This window comes from Panthera pardus, unplaced genomic scaffold (assembly GCF_024362965.1).
Source record: "Panthera pardus isolate Hobbes unplaced genomic scaffold, ASM2436296v1 HiC_scaffold_6, whole genome shotgun sequence".
NCBI lineage: Eukaryota > Metazoa > Chordata > Mammalia > Carnivora > Felidae > Panthera > Panthera pardus.
In genome coordinates this window covers 105,230,091-105,251,018 of record NW_026526991.1, presented here as the reverse complement: position 1 = coordinate 105,251,018, position 20,928 = coordinate 105,230,091, and the positions used below count along the sequence as shown (strand labels likewise).

At 48.9% G+C, this 20,928-nt stretch overlaps 1 protein-coding gene across 1 annotated transcript in view; it reads right to left on the bottom strand.

The window, feature by feature from the left end:
- Positions 1 to 2,523: 2,523 nt before the first annotated feature.
- The window catches only part of WNT5B (Wnt family member 5B), a 104,946-nt gene continuing 86,541 nt past the window's right edge, over positions 2,524 to 20,928 (bottom strand). Inside the window, exons 2-5 of the mRNA XM_019464965.2 lie at positions 15,785 to 15,936; positions 14,299 to 14,546; positions 8,844 to 9,136; positions 2,524 to 3,947 (exon numbers count right to left, since the gene is read on the bottom strand). Coding sequence (XP_019320510.2) covers positions 3,489 to 3,947; positions 8,844 to 9,136; positions 14,299 to 14,546; positions 15,785 to 15,936 — 1,152 coding nt within the window. The 3' untranslated portion in view covers positions 2,524 to 3,488. The remainder of the gene's footprint in view (positions 3,948 to 8,843; positions 9,137 to 14,298; positions 14,547 to 15,784; positions 15,937 to 20,928) is intronic.

The following is a 20,928-nucleotide window of genomic DNA, read 5'->3' as shown; positions in this document are numbered from 1 at the left end:
GTATTGTCTCTGACCTCAGAGGATAGGCAGCGGATGACCACTGAGTTCTCCAAATTAGGGTTTCGAATCCAAGTTCTTGAGAGACTTGCATCAGAACGCTTTTATGAATGTAGGCCCACCCTCATCTTAACCCTGGTTGTGACTGCCGTCCTACCCTCTTATCTACTTTTTTTAAAAATGTTTTTTAATGTTTATTCATTTTTGAGAGACAGAGAGAGACAGAGTATGAGTGGGGAAGGGGCAGAGAGAGAAGGAGACACAGAATCGTAAGCAAACTCCAGGCTCTGAGCTGTCAGCACAGAGCCCAATGCAGGGCTCAAACTCACGAACTGCGAGATCATGACCTGAGCTGAAGTTGGACACTCAACCGACTGAGCCACCCAGGCGTCGCCCCCCGCTTATCTACTTTTAAGTGGAGGCAGACATACCTTTCTCCGAATTTTATCTTGAAGACAAGGTGAATACATGCAGACAGTTAAGCAAATATGACCGTACTATATTTGGAATAGATCTGTAGGTTTCCCCCGACCAGTCCTAGGCAGAAGAGGGAGGTAGAACATCCCAGGGCAAATCAGTTCTGCTCTATGCCAGAATGCTCTTTCCCCTCTCAATAAAAAGGATCCCTGAGATGGTTAGGACTGCTTGGTCCAGGCATTACATCCAATGCAGTGCGCTTTCAGTTAGACTCTAGGTTAACCATAATAAATTTCAGGTACCAGGAAATAATCCTGCACAGCGTTGCTGAGACGACTCAGATGCCTGTCTCCCTGTGGATGTTGGGCTCACTTTTACTGACCATAGGTCCAGTGTAGTGCCTGGACCATCAGCAGAGGATCCCCTCAGGGTCTTGTTAAAGGTTCAGACAGTTGTCCTGGCTCCACTCCAGACCAACTGAATAAAAATCTCTGATGCTGGAGGCCCAGGCCTCTGCATTTTTACACACACTAGACTTTGGGACCTACTCAAGATTTGGAGGCCCTTATCTGGAAACCCAGGAGCAGGAGATCTGACTGCCACCTTCTGTTCCTGCTCTAACACTGTGTGGTTCTGAGCAGAATCTCATTTTCTTAGGTTGGTATTTTCCAGCCACATTCCTACAGCATTACTGGTCACAACACAGACAACTGCCAATTCATCAGGATTTAACAAGCATGTAACTATTACTCCATCCCAATCTATTTTGAAGGTTAAATCTTTCCTAACCTTGGTGGTCAACGGCTGCAACAGTCACATTGGTATTGGAACATGTGACTTGCTTTCTCAAGAAAACATTTAATATTTACTCAATCCCCTTGCCATGACTCTGCAGGAAAACCTCAACACAACAGGGATGATCTATCTCCTTTTCACGAACGTTAAAGTCACTTTTTGTGGACCAGTCACTGTCATCTAATTTCCTGAAGTTTCTAAAGATGAATTGGATTTCAGCTCTTAGACACTTTGAGCACCTGACATAAGGTAACTCTCCAGGAGTTACAACAGTGATGTAGGAAATAATGCCAGCCAGTGTTTCAAAACCCTTATTATCATGGCTGGTCTGTGTGACCACGTTAGTTTGGCTAAATGCCAACTAATGAAGATGAGGACACAGCGTTGATCTTGTGTGTGCCAGATGAGTTCAATCCCTTTCTTTCATGGACTACTCATCTTGAAAATGTCAACCAAAGGAATCTGAGTAACAGTGTGAGGAGCAGTTACTAGTGAAATAACCCTAGGTCTGGTGTTCTTTGATGTCGAGTCAGAAGGTTCTTCTTTAGGCACTGAAGATACAAGTAGTATACATGACCATGAATACCCTCAGACAGAACCTCTTTCACATTGTTTTGCAATATAATTTGTTCATTACAACCCAAGTTAACTCCTTTAATTCCATTATTTCCCCAGAAGTAAACTTTTCTAGAATAAAACTGGTGTTTTTATGTGGTTACTTACTGGGTCACCTGCAGGCTAGCCACTCCGTTGCACCTGGATCAATGTGTCTCCCCATAACTACTTCCTCCTGTTCTACAATATAACATCTCCCTTTGTGGATCACCCCTGAACTCTGTCTCCCTCTCTCTCCCGTCTCCACATCCTGGAGTCCAAGACAGGAGATCACAACATAGAGAAGGCTGCAGAGAGTGTCCCCATCACCTGTGCTTTACCAAGGACCCAGTGACCAAACCAGGGATAACTGGGTGGGCTGTAAAATGGAAGAAGGGAAGGTAGACATGAGGTTTAAACTGAAATCTCTGAATTCTTTTGCTTATAATTGTGATATTTTTTTCATAATAGTAATACTAATAGCTATCATTTATGAGTATTTAACTTTGGGCTAACCCTTGGGGAGAGTGCTTAAATGCATAAACTTACTTAATTTTCATACTATTCTGTCTCCAACCACCAGGCTAGAGTTCTAAAGCATTTCCATGCCCTTACCTTCTCCCATACGTGCACTGTGGAGCAGGGTTCTAAGGATCAGATCAAACATAAAAGGAGACTCATGAAACATAATCGCGTGTCCAAAAAGGAAAGGGAGAGAAATTCCAGTGAAGGGTATTTAATATCAGAGAGAAACTGTACATCTGGGGCAGAGATGAAAAGACGGTGCTGGGCCAGCGGAGCCTGACTTGGCCACGTGTCCTGTCATTGGTGGGGCCCCCGTGATGGAGGAAGTGACAGCAACACCCCAGCTGCCCCTCCCTGCGGGAGCACAGTGCAATCAATGTTCACTTGGTCCAGTTATGCTCCTGGCTCTCTGCAGCTGTGGCACAAATACTCCGTTCACATGTCTCCTAACAAGTCAGGCCAAGGGACTCGCTTTCCCCTCGGCACAGGGAATGGGTTGCAGGAGCTAGTGAACTGTGGAGGGAGAATAATTCTCGCTGGAAAGTCAGGCCCAGGAGTCTGGGGAGATGCAGGTCTACTTTGTGGCCACCGGTCAGAGATGACATGGGACCTGTCCTCGTTCCTGTAACTGTGGATTCTGCAAGGGTGCACATAAACCCAAGGGTAAGCAAGCCCTGGGCCTCTTACAGAAATGATCGGTTTTCTGACAAGACCCTGAGGATGCAATGGTTTGAGCTGAGTTCTGCCACCTTGCACAGGGCCTCCTGGCTAACGACGGGGGTCACAGGGCGGCTGTCCACCCAGCAAAGACTCCAGACTTCAGACAAAAGCATCTTCTCCATCTAACCACCATGAGTCTCCTCGAGGCCGTGGTGGCCTGACAGTGAATATCCCCGAGTCCCTACCCACTGCAAGGACCCACCAGAGGGAGGGGGAGAATCCCCTTTCCCCACCCACCCAGAGTAGAGAACCAGCACAGTTCAATCCTCAAAGGTCTCCAGCGTCTCTTAAATAAGCTTTTCCTTTCCATTTTCTTCTTTTAATTATTTATCATCCATCCATTTATTTATACAAATATAAAATAGATTTATATAGATTTCTATAATATAAACTTTGTGAGGCAGAGCAGAGGCGAGGCCAGAGGAGTGGGCCCTCGCTGGCTATTTGCACACGTACTGGTCGACGATCTCAGTGCATTTCCTGCACTTGACGAAGCAGCACCAGTGGAACTTGCAGTGACAGCGCTCCACCTGGACACTCTTGAACTGGTCGTAGCCGCGGCCACAGCACATGAGCTCGCAGCCGTCCATGCCCTCCGAGGTCTTGTTGCAGAGGCGGCCCTGAGTGCCCAGGGAGCCTGTGGTCTCGTTGCGCAGGCAGTAGTCAGGGCTGGGGTCCACGTAGACCAGGTCCTCCGGGGTGGGCTGGTTGAAGCGGCTGTTGACCAGCTCCAGCTTGCCTTTGCGGGTGATGCGCATGGCGGCCGCGCTGTCGTACTTCTCCTTCAGCTGGTCCCCCACCTTGCGGAACTCGGCCAGCTGCAGCCAGCACGTCTTGAGGCTGCAGGACCCTGAGACGCCGTGGCATTTGCAGGCCACGTCTGCCATCTTATACACAGCCTGAGGGGAGGAGAAAGAAGGCAATGAGAGGGAGCATGCTGCTGGAAGATGTCAAGAGTGTGGCTGGGGGTGCCACAGGCCAAATACTGAAGACGGCTAATGGTTGGGGAGGTGAGGAGTAGTTTTTCAAAAGTATAGAAAGATCTTTCCAGGATCCTCAGTCACCCAAATCGAAAGTGGATAAAGGGAGCACCGCATAGAAAAACACAGGGGAGGCAGTGTCTGTGTCTGATCAGCTATAAGGATGGCATCTGGTGCACTTGCCCTTTCTACTTTGTCCATTTCTTTTTTGTGCTTTTTTTTTTGAGAGAGAGAGAAAGGGGGCATAAATGAGTGAGGGGCAGGCGAGGGGTGGAGAGAGAAGTGGGGCTCGAGCTCACAAACCGTGAGATCATGACCTGAGCCAAAGTCAGATGCTTAACCAACCGAGCCACCCAGGTGCTCCCTTTTTCCCATTGCTTATTACTTGAAACTTGTTATGATCAATGTGTCATCTTTACCATCAGGAAAACAGGGATATTTCTATCTTGACCAAAGTCTCAGACAAACAAACACAAACCAGCAAACAGTGTCCAGCTTTTGCATCATATGGAATACAATCGGGGAAAAAAAAATCCAGTCGTACTGCTAGCCTGTCACAGAAACTGCTGGCATGGCCCTGGTTAGCAAAAAGCTCTCTCTGACTCTGCCAAATCCCCTAAGAACTAAACAGTCCCTTTTTCTGTGTTAACATTTGGTCCTCAACTCCACAGTCAGAGGGGCCTCGCCACACACCACACGGTGTTTGTGAACAAGACCGTTTTCTTGCACCACAGCACCCGCAGACCCCGTCCCCCCTGGAGGGGCTGAGTGTGGAGGCAGAGAGGTAAGGCCCTGTGCACTGCAAGAGTAGGTCAGTGGGCCCACTAACAGAGGTGATGTATTTGAAAACAAATCCCTGAAGCCACTGAACCACAACAATGTGGAGTGGATTTGAACTTGGGTTATCCCAAATCAAAATTTTAAAAGCAGGCGTAGACCAAAAAGCTGCTTACAAAGTGCTTTTCAATGAAAGCATACCGATGCATTGTGTCCAATAGCCCTGGAGGCAGGCCCGGGTGTACAGATGGCAAGATAAAAATGCAAGCCCGCTGCAAAACATTTTCTTATGCCACAGCTATTGTCATGGACGGAGTCGGGACTCATTTTTTCAAGGGTTTCTCTAGGATTTCTTTTCAAGAGTCCCCAGATTGTGTCTTTATTCAGCACTGCACAGAGACCACTGCAGGTGCAAGAAATAGCTTAACCATCATCAGCTCATCTTACTATTGTCAAAACTCTTCCTGATTTTTTTTCTGGTGTGGAATTATCCCCACTATTTTGTGGTGGAGGAACTGAAGCTCTAGAGAGGCTCAGTAATCTGGCCAGGGCCACCCAGAAGGGAGTCAGGATGACTAGCACTTTTGCACTCCAATCTTGGGGCTTAAAAACAGCTTAGGGTGGAGAAGGAAGGAGCCTCCTCCCTAGCGTTAAAGGCCCAGCACTTGACTGGCAGCTCCAGGCCCAGGGCATAAAGGAACCAACACCCCATTCCAACAGGCACTTCAAAGACAGGGTCTGCAATTACCCCCTTCTGGCACAAATCCCCCAGTCTGAGCCGGGGCCTGACATTCCTCTGGAAATGGTCCTCGGTTTGGAGAGGGAGGTCAGGCATCTGGTGCTGCTGGAAAGAGGAAACATTAAGGGCCTAAAACTGTATACCCCACCACTAAGTGACCAAGGGAACAGGATAAGCATCTCTACTGGAAGCAAACACTTAGGGAGATTTGGGGAAGGAGAGCCGGAGACAACTCTGCAGAGTAAGAACGGAGCTTTCGTAAAACAAATCCAAGAGGAAGAGTGTCACGGATCTTCACTATGCAGACATTCATTCCACCTTTCATCTATGGAGACACTGTAATATTTGTATATTCAAATAGTTTACTATTGATAATATATATAAGCTCCTCTTACAGGAAAAGGGGGGAAAATCTCAATGTTTGGCCTTTTCTGCTAACTGAAAAAGCAACAAAGTTTTAAAATATTTTCTTGGTTCTACATCTTGCTCCTTGGCAAAGCCCTAAGTCCCTCTTCTGCACTAATGGTGTGACTGAGCTTGGTAACTGATAGGAATGTCACAAGGATTAGGCAGCTTTTATCTGGAAAATGCTTAAGCCCTTGAGTGACAAGGCAGTATCAACCCACTGCTCTTGCCATCGATGTCTAGAATGGGGTTACTAGAGACTCTCAAAGGCCAAGAGAAATTGCTTGCAAAGTATGCCCAAGATTTATTCTGTGGCCAACACGTCAGATCCTAGATAGTCTGTTAAAAAAATGGTTTGGGGCTCCTGGCTGGCTCAGTCGGTGGAGTGTGCAATTCTTGATCTTGGGGCTGTTGTGAGTTTGAGTCTCATGTTAAGTGTAGAGATTACTTAAAAATAAAATTTTTAATTGGTTGTAGAATACGAGTGCAGGGAATTTTCGATCCCTGCCGCCATTTTAGTCTTTCCTAAGGAACTGTTTGTGTAGGTGTGAGGAGGTGGGAGGTGAATACCTTTGGCCTCAGATGGTGATTGATGGCAGAGGCCTGCTCCTCAGAGAGGGGAGAAAAAATAGAGAGGGACAGGAATTCCCAACCTGGAGCAGACAGGAGCAAAGGGAGAGATAAAGGCTGTGGAAGAGGTGTGGAGACTGGAGGAAGGGGGCCCAAAGGCAGGGAGACAGACAGAGGAAGACAGGAAAGGTGTGTAAGTGAGAAACAAGGCAGATGGAAGGAAGGTTTGCCAAGATAAGGGCCAGAACAAACAAACAAACAATTAAGGGCAATAAAATGAGGAGCCAGCAGAAGTGGGGTCAAGACTGTGACTGAAATGGAGTCCCGATTAGGATGAATGCCTAGTCACCTCGGCATCTGCCACAACGCCCCAAGGATAGCACAGAGCAGAGACGGGAAACAGCCTTCCATGAATTTGACCTCTTCCTAGGAGGCAATACGGGGGCTTTGCTCTGCACATTTGCATGTGCCCACTCATGTAAAGCACAGTGAGCGTTGTTTCAAAGAGCTATAGATGGAATCCCTGTCCTCAGGAAGTCACAGCCAGTGGGATGAGGTAGAGTAAGGAATACCTCAAGAAACGTAGCAACTGCTCTACTGTGGTTCAAAGGCAGAGAGACTACTAATTATGGGGGGTGGGGAAGATTTTAAGGAGTAGGTGCTGTTTGAAGTGGGATCTTGAAAACTGGATAGAATCTGGGCATTCAGGAGATAAAGTGAAGATCCTAACCTTTTTTGCCAAATGTCTCATGGTAGATACCCAAAGACTGGCAAGCAGACTGCCAAACAGAGACAAAGTCCTGGGGGACGGCGGAAGGAAGTGGCCCCGGAGATGCCCTGAGAATGGAAGGTCATCTAAGACAGTGCTGCTCTCTCTGCTCTGGTTTGTACTGGAGCAACACCCAGAATTCCTATCATCACCACAGATTAATACCACCCCCCCAACCCCAGATTCAGCCTCCGGGTATGGGCTTTGTAAGAAAGACACTGGCTAAGTAACCAATTCTAATTTCAACTTGACATCACACTATTGATGATACTAAGTTTACACAAGTGCACCATGTTCTACCAAGCCAACATCACAGATCCCAGTTCCTATAAAAGACATTTCAGTTCCATTTATTCAATATGTGTTCCTATGAAACATGAGTTGATTTTTTTAAGTTAATAAACTTTTTAAGAAATACATCCATATCCTATTGCTGAATCACCAATGAACCAACACTAAATTTCTCAATGTATTTCTTCTCAAGAAGCTGCTGGCCCCACTGTTTAACGGGTTCATCTCTGGTGTCCCTACAGTACCTTGCAAACTGGCTTGATGCAGACCTGAGTGCAGACAGAACTCCCAGAAAGAAGTCTGTGTGGTTTCCCAAGAGGTCTGCAGTCCCCTGGCCCTGTGTCAGGAGGGACTCCCCAGAGCTCAGACCTCAGACCTCTCTAGGAGGAGACTTGGACGCACATCCACACTCCCCTGCACACGGGATGTACCAAACCAGCAGAAGGAGAGCTTCTGCCCCAGCGAGCCCTCTGGTTTCCTGCAGCAGAGACAGATCATGTCGGGAGCAGCAAAAGGAAGGGGAGGCAGAGCATGTGCTCAGCGGTGAGGCCTTCATGAGCGAGGGGCAGGCAGAGAAGGCCCGTGCTCCTCAGCACACCACAAAGGAAAGCTAGAGCCATTGCCCAGGTATGCTCTGCATGTGCAATAAACCACGCTCACCTCAAACCCCACATTATAGTTTCCACTGAAACGGAGGCTCACCCAACAGTCACATCTCGCATCACATTGGTGACACAGCCTTGAGAAGGTGGTTACCCATCCTGCTTCCACTCATGCACATAACTGTGTTTGATGTTAGCACTTGCATGTGCTTTTGGATTGGGCTTCTGGACACGCATGGTGGCAGCTCTTAAAAGTCAGCTCTGCTTTTACCTGAGCCTCCAACAAATCATAAACCCTTGGCTAGGTCAAATGGCCTAAACTTCCCACCATCCTATCTGCTCACGTTACAAAGGAAGGGCAGACAAGAACTCTACTCTGTATGCCTGGAATCCTGATGCCTCCTAAGTCCCATAGGGACAGATGTCCTGTGAAAACATAAATGAGGTTTATAAAAATTACACCTGCATGTGCCCGTTGGGAAACAGAGCCTTGTGAAATGGAATGGGGCATTAATGCAGGAATCCAGGTCAGCCACGGTAGGTAAGAATCACCATGGTCAGACCTACCCCCTTTTTCACAGCCAAGCCACTGTTCCTGGCTCAGCCCAGGAACGAGCCAGGGACCCCACGGTATGTGTGGAGGTGGGAGAGCTCCAGCTTACCCTCCGACCCGCCTCATTGTTCTGCAGGTTCATGAGTACTCGGCCCTGCTCCTCCGACCCTTTGGCAAAGTTCTTCTCCCGCTCGCGGGCATCCACGAACTCCTTAGCAAAGCGGTAGCCATATTCCACATTGTCCCCGCAGCCGCCCCACAGCCAGTCCCGGGGAAGGTCCTTGGGCCGCGCTGTCCGGCTGCAGCCACACGTGGAGAGCTCACCCTCGCGGCAAGCTCGGCTGATGGCGTTCACCACGCCTGCCGCGCTCACTGCGTAGGTGAAGGCCGTCTCCCGGCTCCCTGCAAGAGAAGGCAAGAGAGGTGGTGAAGGATGCCAGCTCTCTGGGGAGGCCCCTTCCTTCCTTCTGTCTCTCCTGGACCCAAAACCATCGCCTGGGCCTTAATACTCCAGGGGAAATGATGTCAGGAGAAGCACCTTTCACTTTCCATGGCTCTAATGGTCAGAAACTTCTCCTGATAATGAGCATAAATTTGCCTCCTCTGCCCTGTGAACACACACAGTAGAATGAACCCCTCCAGCCTTGGCCCGCACTAACATCCATTCCAGGGAAGGGTACATAGCCAGCAGATTCCTAGGACGCAGACCTAACTGGAGGGGACAGTGGGCATTAAGGAGTTTATAGAACCTGTGGGAGGAAGATGAGACAGAGTAGCAATCATGGGACCAATAGTAAGACTGTATCCTAGCACAAACCTCTCCCTCACAGATGCCAAGTTCTCACCACTCTATGGGCCATGCATCTGCCTTTTTTATTGCTGCCATTATCTAGCTAGATAGTGGCAAAGACCAGGAGTAGAAGTGAACCCGAATTACAATGTCCAGGATCATCCAAGCTGTTTCCCTTTGTCTTCTATGGGGTCCACACTGCCTCCCAACTCATGAGCACTGGGAAACCACATCTATAGGACCCTCAGCATGGTCTCTCCAAATATCCAAATCACTCCCAGTAGAAAATCTGAACTGTATTCCTCTAACCACTTAAAAACTCATATGATGTAGGAGCGCCTGGGTGGCTCAGTCGGTTGAGCGTCCAACTTGATTTCGGCTCAGGTCATGATCCCAGGGTTGTGGGACCAAGCCCCACATCAGGCTCAGCATGGGCTGTGCACTGAGCATGGAGCCTGCTTGGGATTCTCCCTCTCTCATTCTCTCTCTGCTCCTCCCTCACTTGCATGCACACTCCCCACCCCCAAAATAAATAAATAAATAAACTTAAAAAGAGATCTTACTGAGATTAACAAAACAAAACAAAAACACAAAAAACTCCTGTTATATTCCACTTCAATAAAAAATGTTATGAAAAAATAATATTCAGCCACTAGGGAAATGCAAATCAAAATCACAGTGAGATACCACTGTGCACTCACGAGGATGGCTATAATCAAAAAAGCAATAGTAAGGTGCCTGGCTGCCTCAGTGAGTACAGCATGCGACTCCTGATCTCGGGACTGTAAGTTCAAGCCCCACAGGGGGTGTAGAGATGACTTAAAAAAAAATAAAAGCTTTAAAAAAAAAGGCACTAGTAACAAGTTGGTGATGATATGAGGAAGCTGGAATGCTCATGTAGTCCTAGTGGGAACCTTAAGCTTTGGAAAACAGTCTGGCAGCTCCTCACAAGGTTAAACACAGAATCACCATATGACCTAGCAATTCCACTCTTAAGATATATCCAGGATAAATAAAAATACACTCACACAAAAACTTATACCTGCATGTTCACTGAAGCATTATTCATCATAGACAAAAAAATGGAAAGAGCTCATATTGTCCATCAGTGGATGAATGGGTAAACTCAAGGTGGCATTATCCAAGCGGTGGAATTATTATTTAGCCATACAAAGTAATCGAGTGCTGGTACAAGCTACAATGTGGATGAACCTTGAATCATTATACTGAGTGAATCACTTAACATTTTTTAAAAGATTTTATTTTTCAGTAATCTCTACACCCAACATAGGGCTGGAACCCACAACCCCGAGATCAAAAGTCACATGCTCCACCAACTGAGCCAGCCAGGTGCCCCTAGCATTTGGCATCTGTACTGAACCAGATACAAAAAAACCACATAGTGTATGATCTCATTTATATGAAATGTCCATAATAAGAAAATTCATAGAGACAGAAGATTTGTGATGGCCTAGGGTTTCAGCAGAAGGGGAGGGAGGGAGAGTGATTACTAACAGGTATGCAGGTTTTTTCATAGGGTTACAAAAATGTTCTGGAATTGGACAGTGGCGATGGTTGCACAATCCTCTGAATATACACCAACCTGTATGTACTCTTTAAAATGGTGATTATACAGCATGCGAATTCTGTTTCAGTAAGGCTGTCATAATAAATACCACTCATAAAAACTCAGGTATGGAAGAAAAGGGCTAGGTTCTTAGCAGGAATCTGAGATCCAATCTTGATCTCAGGGATTAAACTAGGCAGAATCTTCTGTTCTCCATTTCCTCCTCTCTTGAGTCTTGTGGTCAGAAGCAGACATCCCATAATCCTGTCTTGGCAGGTGGACAGGGAAGTGGCCTGCATTCATCAATAGGTCTAGAGTGATCTCTCAACTTTGCCCTACTTCTCAATTGTCTGGGCAGGACACGGTGAAGCTTGCAACCAGACCAGACTGGGCAAGTCAGTGTTTCTCAAGTAACCAGGGGTCAGCTTCTGGTCAGATGTGGACTAGGAGCCACGCAAGAAAAACCCAGGTGATGCAGGAAGTCACTCTCATGATTCAGCCATCAAGCTCGACATGTAGTCAGTGCTGAAACCACTGGAGCTTTATCTAATCTAGGGTAGTCAGACTATGAGAATGAGCAACCAGGATGCTAGGGTGACCAAAAGGCCTTTAGGGAGGAGGGCCTAGGCCCCTCTTTGAGGGAGCCATGTCTAAGAAGTCTTGCTAAAATGGAGCCTCAAGCCCCTGACTGGGCCTTCTGGGACAGGAAGGAGCCTCTGATCTGCAGCCCAATGACAACCCACCCACCGTGAGTCTTCCTTTCACGCATTTTTCAGGGAAGCAGGCTGGATTTTCAAGGCAACCCATCCCATCCCATCATCTATTAGTGACTCTACTCACCAGAATATTCTTTCTTACAGTAAGTTGAAAAATGCCTCCCTATAACTTCCACCCACTGGAGCTACACTGTCTAATCCCTTTCCATTTGACAGCCTTTCAGCATTTGAAAACAACTGATACGCCTTTTATGTTTTCTCTTTTCCAGGCTACACGTCTGATCTCTTCCTCGGTTTTTTAGGAAACATGCTTTTCAGAGCCAAATCACTCCTCCCAGAACTGCCTTTCAAAATAACGTACCTGCAACTGAGCATAATACTGCAGCCACTATGTGCTCTGATGGTCCTGGTCTGTCCTGATGGTTTCAGATCCCAGTCTGTCCTCAGGTGGATTAGCTGTCCTTGCAATTACTCTGCCTCTTTTGGTTGGGGGCATCATTAGGTACTGAGTGTGGGTGGCTCTGCATTCAGGGGGAGCATTTGGGTCCTCCGACAGGCCTGGTTAGTACAGACCATAGTGCCATTCCCAGAAAACAAGACATGATGCAGGGCTTCAGAATGGACGAGCAAGGTGGGGAGTTTCTCTATATGTGGAACAACTCAGAGTGGAAACTCAAACCATCTCAAGTAAAAAGTCTAAGAAACCAGCAGCCATGGAACTGCTGGAGATACCTGCCATCTATCCCCTAGGAGACAGCAGGACAGTTCCATGCTCTCTGTCTCTGCTCCACACCCACTGCCAGGAAGGTGCCCCCATGTTCCCCTGACCAAGGCTGGGGGCAGTGTCAGTAGCTCCCTCCAAGCTACTCTGCTGCCCTCTGCTGGTGGAGTCTTGCAGCAGCTTCAAAAAAGGCAGGACTTTCTTGGAAGTTGTAACACAAGATAGCAGACAGAAGACTCACTAGGAGCCACCCTGGGCCCAAAGGGATGACTGGAGGATAACTTCCTGGGTAGTATAAGTCTGTCTGCAGGGAAGCTACAAAAAGAAACTGTGGAAAGAAGTCAAGCGGAGGGTTCCATTTGTAACAGAATAGCGTACAGAGACAATGGTAAGATCTGCTTTCATAGGTCATTCCCCCAATCAAATCTGGATTCTTTCCTGAAGTAAAGCTCAATTCTTGGCCTTCACTCAAACAAAATTACACATGAAAAGGATCTAGCCAATGTCAGGCACACATGAGGTCCCAAACAAACAGGAGTTCCCTTACAGTGATTAGTGGATGCCTCTCTCTATACCTGGGTCTCCTACTTTCCTCCCCCAGAACCCAGAGCAGGCAGTGCTGCTAAGACTTCACCATATACCGAGTGTATTTAGAAGAATCAATAAACTACAAACAATTCTCACTTAACCCAAGTCCATTCTTTTTTAGGAAAACTGCCTGATAAGACTGTTGCAGGAACACATGAGAATTCCTTGTATGGCCCTTGAGTGAATACTGAAGGAAGGAAGAGAACAGCAAGGTTCAGAGCATACTTTCCCCTGGTCCTCGCTTGTCAATATGGGGCAGGGGAGATAGGGAAAAGGGTCAGGAAGGAGAGGTCTTCCAAACACCCTGCTTGCTGCTAAAAGCATTCTTTGGGGAAAACTCAGCCTCAGGTAATTCCGGAATGCCATCCTTGGAGGAGAAACTTTTTTGGGAGAATAGCAGACAGAAGAATACAGTGCTCTAACACCTTCCTTTTATGGCCCTGGGGATCAGACCCAGTAGAATAGGGCCGGATTTCTCAATTTCTTGCCAGGGAGAGGAGGATTGCATTTCAAAAGGACCTAAAACAATTAGACCCCAGATCACACCTCCATCCAAGCAATAGGGCAGCCAGAGGGTCCAAGTGGGAGAGGGGAAAGGACAGGAATCCAGGAAGAGGTGGTGGCCTCTCCTCTTTCTTCTGGGTCTGTCCCCTTCCCCCACTTTCACACACATCCCCTTTGGAATGAAAAAGCCAGGACTGGATCTGGGTCAGGTTAATGATAGCTATCAGCAATTTGGCTCAAAGTTTCTATCTCTCTCAGGGTCCAAGTGGAAGAGGCAAAAGTCATACAGGCTTTTTTGGTTTTCTACCCAATGCTGCCACCAGAGCAGGAGCACGGGAGCTGCCCTGTGCTGGGGCGAAGGGCAGTGGCGGCAGGCAGTCTTGCTAATCCACTCTAACTCAGCTCGGCTGTTCTGCCACCTTTCTCGAGTGAGGAAGTTTGGTTGTCCCAAACAGGATGAGGCCAGCAGCGGAGCACCAGCTGAGCACTGAGCTGTGCCACCCACACATCATCCAAAACTCTGCTTCCTGAATGCTTCCCCGTCGCCTTGCACACTGCTTCCAAGCCTCGAGAGAACTGGACACTTGTGAGGGCTCTCCGCGCCAGTCCCGAGGTACTTGCACCCAGGCCGGGTGAGCCCAGTTCCTTTAGCCAGGCGGTGTCTGGGAGGCCTCTTACCTATCTGCATGACTCTCCCGAAGACAGACGTGTTGTCCACGATGCTGCAGTTCCAACGCCTCTGCCGGAACTGGTACTGGCATTCCTTGATGCCTGTCTTGGCTCCCTCCCCTATGTAGGCCATGTGCTCCTGGTACAGTTGGCACAGCTTTCTCTGGCCAGGAGACAGCCCGGGAAGCTGGCTGCACACGGGCTGGGCACCGATGATAAACACCTCGGGTCTCTGCACCGGGTTCACAGCTAATGACCTACAGCAGAGATCCAGAAAGCGGAAAAAAGGCCAAGGAGTGAGTATATGCCATGTGCAGCATTAAGTCATTCATTCAACACATTTATCACACACTTTCTTTCTGTGTACAAGGCCCTGTACTAAGGGCTTGGGAAGAAAAATTGGTAGGTAAAACAGAGCACCTGCCTTCAAAGGGCAACGGAGGAAAACTGAGGCACGGCCACAGATGACGCATGAGATGTCAAATGCCAAAGGCAGACTTGAACTTCTGCATCCACAGTGATCAGATAGAGAAAGAGCTCTTACAGCTGGAGAGAAGCTTTTACAAGGCGATGGTGTGAACCGGGTCTTAAAAGGGGGAGGGCGGGGGACAGGCAGAGAAGGTGACAGAGAGGGCAGAGGACATTGATTCCAAGCAGAGGACAGAAATGGCCAAACCTCAACAGGAGAGCACGTGACTTGTTCAAGGGGTAGGGACGACTTGTTCACTTTAGCCCAAGTGCAGGATATGTGATGGAAAGTGAAAAACTCCTTGAAATAGAACTCCCCTTATGCCTCGAAAACAGAAGCCAATTTTCATACATCACAACATAGTCTAAATGTTTTCGCTTCCATATCCCACCCACAAATCCCCTAACCCACTCTATCAGTTCACGGGCTCTCCCTTTGGCTCCATCCTCTACCAGATATAGTAAAGTGTTCAGTTAAATTTGCCATCGGAATAAAAATGTGAGTGGGGCGGGGGGGGGGGGGGGGGGAGTGCAGACCATGCAAAATAGGTGGGGTGTGCCTGCCATTTCCATGTTGACTTGGCAATGACATTAGTCTTCAAAACACAAAAGAAAGCCACGCACAGTCCTGCATATCTCTCAATTTCTCATCTGGTCATCAGACTTCTAAAATAGGAATTCTATTCTCCTTGCCCCCACCAGAAAAAAAAAATCAATATCCTTATTGATCCAAGAGCAACACAAGAGCTATTTCTAACAACCCATGAGGACGGAGGAAGGTCCAGGAAAAGGGGAATGCAGACAGGATCAGAGGAAAACACCAGATGAACTAATCCTTTATTCTTGGTGAACCTTTACCTCTGGGGGCCTGTGAGAGAAAAAGCTGTCCTAGTTTTCCTGGGATAAAAGCAGTCCTCAGGATTCCTACGAATAAAGGAATGATCACAACACACGGTGACCCTTCTCCACATTTAATTACCAAAGGAGGCGTAGGTTGTAGAGAAGGACTTCAGCCCCTCTCACTCACCACCAGGAGCTGGCTTCGGCCGGAAGCTGAGCCCAGCTGGACAGCAGTGCAGCGGCGAGCAGCAGCAGACTGGGCATGGTCGGCCTCGGCCTCGGCCCTCCCCAGTGCCCTGGGAAGACCCCGGGGGCAGTCGGCTTCTGAAATGGGGCTCCCTGGAGAAAGAACAGAGAGAGAATCAATGTGGAAATGGAGCAGATGAGGCAGGACCAGGGGAGAGGAGGAGGGAAGCACAAAGGATGAGCTCTGGGTGGGTCTAATGTCAAGTTCTGCTCTCCCCCCCACCTCCCCCAAAGAAATTCAGCCTCTTTCCAACCTCCATTTCTTACTGCTACTCTGCTCACCATAGGAGCCTCCATGTCTCTTACCCCAAACTGTGGGAACCCTACTCAGGACCTAATTCCAAAGGAAACAATGAGCTGAGAAACTAGAAAAGAGAAATGAAAACAAGTCATTCCAAGAATGGTGCTCCGTGCACCATGAAGAGGATGCTTTGGTTGCTGCAGCAGACACCTGCCGTTCCCCAACATCCAAAGAAACCAGGGTACCCATCGCCTCCTCTCTCTATGTCTCACTGCAGTCAGAGGCTCTCCTTCGCGGGCTAAGAACAATTGGTGAGTTGGATTTACCTATAGCCAAATAGGTGTCTTCCCTCCCATCTGTACTCTTCTCACTCCAAGAAAGTTTCCACATTCCAGCATTCCCACGTTCCCATTACCAGGAATATAGCAGACAGAAGGGCGAGGATTTTGCACCTTCTCAAGACAACTTCTCTGAGAAATGTGAAAGCCACAGCCAGCCGTGTGCCCCTAAAGCCCCTGCGGATGAGGCGGCGTCTTCCTGGGTGGCCTCTTTCCCCTCCTGTGCGCTGTGGCCCTGGAAGGGCAGCCAGGAGCACAGACAGCAACAGTGGGGCACAGCCAGCTTTGGTCTGCAACTTTTGCCTCAAATGTCTGTGCCCAGGACGCATCTTCCAGAAGCAATGACCCCTTCCCTAGTAGCTCAAGAGCTTCCCACATCTTTGCCATATTTTTTTGTAACTGACGCCTGTGCCTGTATCCGCGAAAGAACACCTTTCCTCCAGCCCTTGGAAACATACGAAAAATCGTTGCTTCTGGATCCTGGAGTAAGTCTATAAAAACACACCCCCTCCCATTCACCCCCCACCCCCATCTCGTTTCTCCCTTAGCTTCCATCCAGGGCGTGACCCCACATCCCCAATGAGTCTTCTTCCCAGGACCCCTTAACACCTCCGACTCTACACGCGCAAACACACACTGGCGCGCACGCTCCACGCCGCCCCCGCCTCATCTCACCGCACTGCTCCCGCAGCCCTGGGTCTCCAGGCTCTCCGGGAGGGGGCGGCAGGTGCTTCGGGTCATCAGCCTAGGAGATATTTTTGTCCTGGGGCCACCAAGAGAGGAAGGTGGCCTGAGCAGGATCCAGGGAAGCTGGGCCACAGCCTGGTCCCCACCCCCTTTTGGTTTTCCTTCTTGAGATCTCAGCTGGGGCGGGAGCACCAACAGGCAGGTGTGTGGGGCCGGCAGGGGGCAGATCAAAGAAGAAACTTGCTCCTTTCCCCTTTGTCATGCAGAGCCAGCTCGGAAATGATCCGGCCTCTAGCCCGGCTGACTAACAGCTCCCCACACCCTACTTTCCTAACAGACCTCTCCTCCTCTAAAGGATGCCCCCTCCCCCTCTCCCCTCTACCCCCCATAAATCCTCCCCCTCCCTCAGGGCAGGAGGTCTGTGAATGCAACGATTGGAACCAAGAGAGATGGAGCAGAGATAGGGCTGGCACCAGAAGCTAATGGCTTTATGGAGGGGAGGGAACCAGGTCCAGAGTGGGGAGGACCAGAGAAGAGCTTCAAAGAGTTTCCTTGTGCAAACATCCTCAACTCCACCTACCAGTCCTTCTTGGGGACTGAGGAGTCAGAGCTGCCCCCATTCCCTGTGGTCCTCCTCCCTCCCCCACCCCCGCCCTCCCACCGCCCTGCCTCCTGCAAAGCCCCTGCTCCCGCCTGCCCCACAAACATCCTCATATATTTCCACTGCCAGAGTGCTCAGTTGTGTCTCCCCACGGGTGACACTTCTTATCCCCAGGGATGCCCCCCTCATACCAGCGTCTCTCACTTCTGTCACACCTTTTCTTCAAGCTCCTTTGAAATCTTTCTGGTTCTTCAAATCCTAGGTTCAACTGAGGCCATGGGGGGGGGGGGTACTGTTTCTGAGCCAAGGACAGGAGTCAGTGCCTGCTAATGGTCACTGTGGCTTTGACTCCCCAGTGACAGGCCAGCTAAGGCCAAACTTCCCAATAGCTTCTAATCCCGCCCCTCGCAAACAAGAGCTGAGACCGGACTCAGACATGGACTGAGATAGGACTCACTGCTGACAGCTGTTCCTACCACCCTGCGCTCTCCATCAAACTCTCAGCTCATTAAAAAAATATATGCTACAAACTTGAAAAAGAAAAGAAAAAAGATGGTAGCACATGTGGGGACTTCTTTCTCTGTCTTCCAGATACATGACACCTGAAACTGAACCCCAACGCCCTCCCCCCAGGATGCTGTCACTCAGGATGCAGGCAGACGTGAGCTGCCCTCTGCATGGTCACAAAACCCCAGGGCCACTCTGCCCTCACTTACATTCTTTGCTTTCCTTGTGCGGAGCTAGGAGGAGAAGAGAGAAGATTGGGGATTGGTTTCATCAGCATGGGCAGCATAGAAACTTCTGCCTCAATCCCACTGGGGTGGAAGGAAGTTGAGCGGGGACTCATGGTTTGGTCTTAATGAGTGAGACACATTGAAAGCTCGGTTTGTGGGTCATTGGTGAGTTTTACAGCAGGACTCAACCAAGGGATGCTGTCCTCTGCATAGGAAGAAAGAGCTAGTAAATACTGAAAAGACAGGGAAGGGAATTCCTTGTGCTGCCTTTTGTCATAACTACAGATCTCCTCAGAGAACCAAAGCAGCTCCCCTTCCTAGGAGAGGTGAATGTCATGTCAAACAACAAAGTTAAGCACGAGAGAATCCAGGGTCTCTGTCCTTCAGTAGTAGAGGTTCGGGGATGGGAGAGATGCTTCCAGAGGGCCAGAAGGAGCTGGTCAGACATCTGCTCTGCCCTACTTCTTCAGTCAGTTATTCATTCATTCATTAAAGTCATTAATCAGATGCACACAGGGGGCCTAGTATGTGCCAGCTACAGCTCTAAGTGCCAGGGATATGGCAGGGAACAAGTGAACACCCGATGTGTTAGGGGACAAGGATCAAGAATAGTAAGGGGTGATGGCTTACATTATTTAGGGTCCTTTATGGAATCTAAGGAAAGCCCTACTCTGCAATGTCTGCCCAGCCCACCTCTCTTCAAACTGCTGTGGGGACAGGCAGGTGGCGGGGGGTGGGGGGGGGAGACGCTGCTGCACATCTCAGACCCTGCTGTGCCATGTCTGAGGTCCCTTACTGAGATGTGATGCCCACCTTTACCCAACCAGAGGGGTGCATATTTGAATACAGGGCTCCAGGTCCTCTTCCTTTTGCTGGGTGGACTCAGTCACCAATTTACATTCCTTTAAGTGGCCACATGCAGTTAGTCCAGAGATAGGAGACCAAGGAGAGAGACGTGGGCAAGTGGGGCTGACTCCAGCCAGGCTGTCCTGAAAGGGACACCTCTGTGCTTCCACACACACCTCAGAGCAGTCGGCAAGGGCTGAAACCATGAGAACCCCACCCAGTCGGCAAGGGCTTGACATGGTCATGAACTGTTCACAAAAGCCACCACCACCGGGTGTTCAGGACTGACCTGCCCCAGAGCCTGAGGGCTCAAGTGACATACAGGAGTCGCACATGAAATGGTGTCACATCCCACACCTGCCCTCTTGCCCCAGACAGGCACCTCACACCTAGAAACCTACCCCAAAATAACCAACAGCTTCCATGGGAGCCTTTTCCTGGTTGCCACTGGCTAATTCTTTCTGTGTGACCCAAGGAGGAGCTATGGAATGTGTAATTACAAAATACATTTGCAGGGTACCTGGCTGGGGTCACTAGGTAGAACCTGGGACTCTTGATGTTGGGGCTGTGAGTCCAAGCTAGAGTGTGGACTCTACATAAAAAATACATTTATAGGGCGCCTGGGTGGCTCAGTCAGTTAAGCATCTGACGTCAGCTCAGGTCATGATCTCACAGTTCGGTTCGTGAGCTTGAGCCTCGCATGGGGCTCTGTGCTGACAGCTCGGAGCCTGGAGCCTACTTTGGATTCTGTGTCCCCCTCTCTGTCTGCCCCTCCCCCACTTGCACTCTGTCTCTATCTCTCTCTTTATCACTATCAATTACTCTCTGTCTCTCTCTAAAAAAATTAATAATAAACATTAAAAAATACATTTCCAATGTTGTTAACATTCCTGACATAACAAGAGAGACCCTCTTAACAGTCTTTGGGAAGGGATTGCCTCCTTTTGTGACCTTCTGGCTGCACTCATGTCCAGGTATCTGCCAGTTATTGGATGATCTCCATGGCGGTGCAGGGGTGGGGGAGGGAAGGGACAGGAGTGATAGACCCTTCTCCTCTCCCGTGGCTGCTTTTACCACTGTAGAGAGAGATTCTTTTTTTTTAATGTTTATTTATTTATTTTGACAGAGGGGAAGACAGAGGATTGCAAGCAGACTCTGTCAAGCGCAGAGCCTGATGCAGGGCTCTATCCCACAAACTGTGAGATTATGATCTGAGCTGAAATCAAGAGTCAGACCATTAACCAACTGAGCCACCCAGGTGCCCCTGTAGAGAAAGATTCTTTATGGATCTCAAAACACTTGACAAGCACCTCCTAAAAGGCACTTGGTTCACATATTTCCTTTCCCTGTTTTCAGGTAAGTGCTCACCCTCCTTACACAGACCAGTTCTCTGTAGTCTAACCCATGGCTCCCACATAACCCACGTTAAAATACTAATCCTAAAATACTAATTGTGCATCTTAATATTCCCATTTGAGGACCTACGGTGGTTCCCAGGTCTTCAATCATTCTAAACTTCCCAGCCTGGCATCATTTTATATTTCATCCTTCTCCTGAAATTCCTGCTATGGGATATCTTTTCCAGTCTCCCTCTGCTCCTAGAATAAGCCCTCTTTTCTCTCAAGCCCTCCTACTGAT